Source organism: Xyrauchen texanus, chromosome 1, assembly GCF_025860055.1.
Source record: "Xyrauchen texanus isolate HMW12.3.18 chromosome 1, RBS_HiC_50CHRs, whole genome shotgun sequence".
NCBI lineage: Eukaryota > Metazoa > Chordata > Actinopteri > Cypriniformes > Catostomidae > Xyrauchen > Xyrauchen texanus.
The window spans coordinates 3,532,544-3,538,312 of NC_068276.1; the positions used below are offsets into that span (position 1 = coordinate 3,532,544).

General features: G+C 35.7%; 1 protein-coding gene across 1 annotated transcript in view; it reads right to left on the bottom strand.

Annotated features, from left to right (window-relative positions):
* LOC127648299 (L-selectin-like) overlaps window positions 1–3,207 on the bottom strand; it is a 3,983-nt gene extending 776 nt beyond the window's left edge. The window contains exons 1-3 of the mRNA XM_052132928.1: window positions 3,169–3,207; window positions 1,628–1,666; window positions 395–772 (exon numbers count right to left, since the gene is read on the bottom strand). Coding sequence (XP_051988888.1) covers window positions 395–772; window positions 1,628–1,664 — 415 coding nt within the window. The 5' untranslated portion in view covers window positions 1,665–1,666; window positions 3,169–3,207. The remainder of the gene's footprint in view (window positions 1–394; window positions 773–1,627; window positions 1,667–3,168) is intronic.
* Between the last annotated feature and the right edge of the window lie 2,562 nt (window positions 3,208–5,769).

The window sequence follows — 5,769 nt, forward strand, 5'->3', positions numbered from 1 at the left end:
TCATTCTGTAAGCAAGAAAATGTAACATTATAACTGAACTAATGTATACCCAAATATAAGCTTGTGATTATCGAATCATGACATGTGTATCGCAATATATCGTATTGTGAGGTGTCTGACATACTCAATAATTCACATCATATACAGTAGCATGTCACTGTCACAATGCAGGATGTGTCAATTTCCCATGTGTCAAACAACCTTTTACTGACTTTTACTTCTTCACAAAGTAATTTAATAATAAGTTAATAATTACATTTATTCAAAGAGGCAACTAGTGGATTAATACTTGAAAACTAATTTATGTTTTATCATAATAACAGATATAAATACTTCTGTATAATGTTCATGTGACACATTTCAGTTTGTTGTGATCAAACACAGCTGCACTCACCATTATAGCAAATGAAAGAGGTTTTGTCAGAACATTGACTTTTATGCCATCCTCCATTATTCATATAAACACAGTCACCATCACCGTTTGATTGAGAGTTTCTCCAGTTCTGATCATGTGAATCACTTCCTGTGTAGAACACAGGGTCACCCAGAGACCACTTCCATGTTTTAATCTCTGTCCTGTACAGTCCGATCCAGACATGCTGAACACTTTCATCATTCACAGTCTTCATCAGTTCTTCAATGTCGTTCTTGTTGTTGATGGTGGCCAGATCTGTGTAATTCTCTCTGCAGAATCTCTGAGCTTCAGTCCAGGTCAAATTCTGATTCACAAAGTGATACTGACGTGCAACACATGCAGAGAAACTGAAGACAGCTGAGAAGAGAAACACATCATTGAAAAGGTTCATAATAATGAGCAGTGTTGGTGAAGTCACAAGTTACTCATAATTTAGCTCAAATACAGTCGATTCTTTTACTGTAATAACAAGTAGTTACACTACAGGTTTATATATATATATATATATATATATATATATATATATATATATATATATATATATATATATATATATATATAAACCTGTAGTGTAATTAAATTGCCCCATTGAGCAATAATTATGTGCAATACACAGTTTAATTTAATTTTCATTTATATTATCCAACATATCCATTTCTGCCATTACATACATTGCACTGTACATAATATTCTGTATTCTATATCTTTTATAAGATTTGCACTACGTGTGTGTATGTGGGTATGTATGAAGGTGAGTGTATGTACGTATATGTATAATTATTTATTTTGTGTTCTTTTTTGTTTTTAATTACCTATGTCTTGCTGCTGTTTTTGGTTTTGTTTGTATTGTTGTGCACTGGAAGCTCCTGCACCTATTCCTTGTATGTGTAAGCATACTTGGCAATAAAGCTGATTCTGATTCTGATTCTGATTAAAGCTATTTAAGAAGCACACAATATTAAAAAATCTTTAAAAAGATAAAAACAGTGAAGATCTTTATTAGTTTGACTGCATGAATTATAAAAAAAAAATACAATAAATGCAACAATTAAAACAAATATTATTCATATAACTAACTGATAGAAAACATGGAACTGAGCAAGTCACACTACAGAAAATGTGTTTAAATTAGTAGTGTCACTACATTTAGTTACTTATGTTCCAACACTGTTAAAGAGATTATTTCACATTAAAAGAAAAACACAAACTCACCTGTCAGAAGAAAAGTGATGAATACAACTCTCTCCATTTCTGAGATAAACAGACAATTAAAGCTGAAAGATCAAGAGATACAAAATGAACTAAATACACTTTAATACACTTTAATCACAATGGGGTTAGTTGTCACATTTGTACTTGAAGGTGCAGTATGTAAGATTCAGAAACGCTTGTTATTAATGACACATGTGTCCTTTAAGTGAACTGCAGCAGCGACCTGTTGCTCACGCTCGTGACGTAACATACAAAGAGACAACGTGATTCACCGGCATCATGCTGACAGATGATATCATTATAATTACACAGTTATGATTGTTTTACTGAAACTTTGATACTGTATATTACATTTGAGGACAGTTTATAAAATAGACTACATTATAAATATGTTGACACAATTCAGTATTATAAACTGTCATTTTGATATATCGATGAGCTGTTGTTTTATAATAATAGAATGTCTATATTTCTGTATAAGTTACGTTATATTAATGAATGGGTCTTTTTGCATTATCTTGAACATTGTCTAGCATTCATTTCATGTGTTATTGTAGTTTGCCTTGCTGAATAATTACAGATTAACATTACGACAGTTACTGTGCAGGCAAGATCAAGTGAGCTAAAATGACACAGATCAATCCTTATGGCACTATATTTCACCTGTACAATAAGAAGAATGCCAATTCAGGGTCGGTTTTGATCCCCAAAACCGAACAAAGGTCCCCCCGAACGAAGGAATCAAATGCCCTGCCAAAGTTCCATCTAGTTTTCACTCGACCACGATCACGTACCCGCTTAGCCAGATGGGATTCAGTAGATAAATGTTGTTTTGTTACTCTGAGTTTGTGTAGGAGTCGTGTTGTGTTGGGAGCCGGACGTTTGCTGGATTCATCTCTAAGATAACGTTATCTAGTGTTGCACTTTGTTGACGCTTTTGAATAGTGGAAGAGAAGCACTGAGTCTCTCAGGAGCATGAAAATCAGTCTACAGGCTTTAATAAACAACCTAGGATGTCTGGGAAGGCCACATTGTTTAAGTTGCATTACAAGCCGTTCACACACTGGCAAAAAAAGGCAAATATTAAGTGTAAAACGTTACATACTGCACCTTTAATCAAAACAGCAAAATGTTAAAGACTGTGTACAAAAATATAAAAAAACTGCATAAGATGTGAAACCAGAGACAAATTGAAATGAATGAAAATATTTTTGTCTTAAGAACACAGTTGAATCTTTCAGTCAAATTCTCCCTTCATTATGTTATTTACCCAACAGCTACAGCAAAAATATGATGATCTTGAAGTTAACAAATATTCTCATTTTTAGTTTTTAAGTTAATGTTTTGAAGGCAGTTTTGAACGAGGTGTTTGAAATCAACATACAAAAGCACCGCTAGAGAAAACACATTTGTGTAATGGGACCTTAATCTTCAGATATTGGCCTTGTGACAACTAGCCCTTGTTTCTCCTATAAATAAAGAATTATTTCCCACTAAAATAAATAATAATGATCAATAACAAACAGAAAAGTTCTTCTTACCTCCTGTTTCCACCCGTTTCTGTCCTGATTCCAGCTGATAATGACGCTGATGTTGTTCTGTTCACACTGTGTGTCTGAATCATATTTGCATCAACGTATTTTTACGGATGTGTTGAGCAGAGAAAAGTAATGAAACATTGTGTCTCTGTGTGCGTATGTGTTCACCCAACAGACCTGGAGACAGACAGGTTCAGAGATAATCAAGAGACAGTCTGTGTGTTACATGTGTATGTTGATTTGATTAACAAATACAGTAAATATCAGATCAGCAGAGGAGAGTTTGTCAGTTTTGAGGAAATGGCAGAAAGTGGGACTTTATTTTATTTTAAGTTTTCATACCAGACCACAATGATCAGAGTGTTCAGATCTTCAGTCTGCAACATTAACCAAAACCAAAAGTGATTATTATTATATTAATACCAAGGCTTGAATGGATTATGTTTCTAAATCAGTTGCATGAAAACACTTAGATGTGAGTAGTCACACACATACATGTATACTCAACCCGTTTTCACTCCCAAGGTGTTGTGCGAGAGCCCCATACGTCACTATATTATGGAAGGCCAAAACGTACATATATATCTGGTGCGGCCACAAAGCATGCAAATCACTGTTCTGACTTACGGCACTGACTTGTGCTGTCAACATAAACTTGCAAAGCCCTAACAGTGCACATCATATGCAACATTTCACTCTCATCCGACTCAAATGAGGGAGGAGAGAAAATGCCTGTGCTTCGGTGTGCAAGGCGGGGTGCCAAGCTGTCTGCGTTCAGTGGGAAGAACTCCCTGGGGAACAAGGATGCTTTGCGAGAGCAGACACTATCACACAATTAACATCTCTACCTGAGATTACAAACACCACAGAGAGAATGAATGGAAAGTTACTATCTCACCCATTCCCTCTCAACACGACAAATGTCTCTTCTCTCCCACTACCCCACTCTCATCCACTCCATCTTCATGGGGATTTAAAAGCAAATCTTCACAAACACCTGTGGCCTAAGTAGCAGGATTTCATTCAATTATAAATTCTAATTGAACAGACTATTATTTATGATTTGTTTACTTTGGTCTGGATATTTAAGGGGGTTTAGCAAACCGATCAGGTTGATTCAGTAGTCAGATTGACCCCCATGGTGTTGTGTGTTATAAACACAACAACATGTCTTATTATAAAAGTCAAGTAGGTGGGGGCGTAGTGGGCTAAAGGACATAACTGGTAATCAGAAGGTTGCTGGTTTGATCCCCACAGCCACCACCATTGTGTCCTTGAGCAAGGCACTTAACTCCAGGTTGCTCCGGGGGGGATTGTCCCTGTAATAAGAGCACTGTAAGTCGCTTTGGATAAAAGTGTCTGCCAAATGTGTAAATGTAAATGTAAGTATGCATCTTTGAGCATTGGATGTTTAGTATTGATTATTTCTAAATTGGTTAATGATGTAATTGGCATGGTATATATATATTACCTGAATAATTAATTGTTAAATTTGGTTTTATTCTGTCTTGTTCTGAAATTATTGGTTTTAGTACATTATGTTAAGTCCATGTTGCCGTAAATATGCGATCAGCATTGGACACATTTCTGGAGCCTTAGCTTTCTGACATTAAGTGTATCTAGAATTAAAATATTAAATATAATAAGTATTTAGTATTGGTCACTCCCTCTGTCTGAGGATTGTTTAAATTGAATTAAGTGTATGCAGATCTAGGGGGACTAAACAACATTACTATTCCAGGGCTCAACACTTAGGATTTCTTCAACAGCCCCATGTCAGGATCAGATTTTTATTTACCCCGCCAAAATTTTCACTCAGATAAAAGTATGCAAGGAGCGACTTGTCTGAATAGTCTTAGTCAATTTCTTCTGGATAATGATCTAAAACTGACCAGTTTGTGAAATGATCACGTTCCCCCTGTCCGGCACGTAGACTCAAGTCTACGAATATGAAGGAACAAGTTCAATTTAAAAGTAGGCCAACAGAATTGTCTAGAATAATCAAGTATCTCTAAGAGGTCAAATACAATTGGATTCAGATCAAATTAATAGTCATATTTGGTCTTAACAAAATCAAATAGTTTAACTTTTTTTCTCCATTTTTCACAAATCTAATTGTAAACCCCGAACTCTGATTTCCACTATCAAGAAACTCACACTGCCCCCTTCACTGTCACTGCCTGCTTCTGTGGAGCTCTTTGAATAATTTCTCCAGTTGGTTTCTAAGTATTCACAATTTTCTCATATCCACCCAGTCACCCCTCTTACTGTCTTTTCCCCTAAAAAAAAAATCCTAAAAGGCCTATTTCCAACCTTCCATTTGTGCTTGAGAGAGTGGTTTCTTCCCAGTTGCAGGAACACTTAATTTCTAAAAATCTCGTACACAGAAATTATTATATTAAGGGTAGGAAAGGACCTCCTCATTTCAGCAGATACAGATTAACTTTACATTATACTTCACTTGAGCTTAGTTCTGCTTTACACATCATATGCCATAAAATCCTTCTCACTCGTCTCTCGCATGTCCGGCACTGCTCATTCCTGGCTCAAATCTTATCTACAAGATAGACAGCAACCGGACCGAACCTTAAGTCTCCCTCCAGG